Source organism: Orycteropus afer, unplaced genomic scaffold, assembly GCF_000298275.1.
Source record: "Orycteropus afer afer isolate SDZICR_OR568_19922 unplaced genomic scaffold, OryAfe1.0 scaffold00083, whole genome shotgun sequence".
Taxonomy (NCBI): domain Eukaryota; kingdom Metazoa; phylum Chordata; class Mammalia; order Tubulidentata; family Orycteropodidae; genus Orycteropus; species Orycteropus afer.
This window is the reverse complement of record NW_006921670.1, coordinates 7,156,562-7,157,304: the sequence shown is the minus strand read 5'-3', so window position 1 is coordinate 7,157,304 and position 743 is coordinate 7,156,562. Positions and strand designations below refer to the sequence as shown.

At 71.6% G+C, this 743-nt stretch overlaps 1 protein-coding gene across 1 annotated transcript in view; it reads left to right on the top strand.

Annotated features, from left to right (window-relative positions):
• LOC103197810 (cytochrome P450 2D17-like) overlaps positions 1–743 on the top strand; it is a 26,518-nt gene that overhangs the window by 19,677 nt on the left and 6,098 nt on the right. Inside the window, exons 6-7 of the mRNA XM_042781068.1 lie at positions 9–105; positions 548–712. Of these exons, the coding sequence (XP_042637002.1) occupies positions 9–105; positions 548–712 (262 nt within the window). The remainder of the gene's footprint in view (positions 1–8; positions 106–547; positions 713–743) is intronic.

The window sequence follows — 743 nt, the reverse complement described above, 5'->3', positions numbered from 1 at the left end:
GGCTGCAGGCAGTGCGCGAGGCGCTGGTGCTCCGCGGGGAGGACACGTCTGACCGCCCACCCATGCCCGTCTACCAGCACCTGGGCTACGGGCCGAGCGCCCAAGGCAGGTCACCGCGTTGCCTGGGACCGCTTGCGGGCTGGAGAGGAGCCTGCGGTGACCCAAAGACCCAGCAGAGTGTGTCCACAGGCCTGGCGCTGGGGGGCGCTCAAAGGCCGGGCTACGCCCTGAGCAGCAGCTGGAGGGAGGGGTCGGTCCCAGGCAGCGGGGCGGGGCCGGGGCGGGGCCAGTCTTGTGGCGCGCGGAGTTGCGCGCAGGGGTACCGGCCTGTTCCTGGCAGAACTGCTGCGAGGTGGGAGCGGGGACTGTGCTGGGATGGAGCCGGGAGAGGCAGGTCCCTGGAGTGGCTGCGGGCGGGGGAGAGGACTCTCCCTGGCAGGGCTGGCGCGTGGAGATGGGCGGAGCCTGGAGTGCGTGGGGCGGAGCCTATGCCGAGGAGGGCGGGGTCGTTGCTTACCGGCTCCGCCCACAATCCCGCGCCTCGCAGGCTTGGTCCTGGCGAGCTATGGACACGCGTGGCGCGAGCAGCGGCGCTTCTCCGTGTCCACACTGCGTAACTTCGGCGTGGGCAAGAAGTCGCTGGAGCAGTGGGTGACCGAGGAGGCCGCCTGCCTCTGTGCAGCCTTCGCAGCCCAGGCAGGTGAGAGCTGGCGTGCTGGGACACGGGCGGGGTCGGGCAGAGA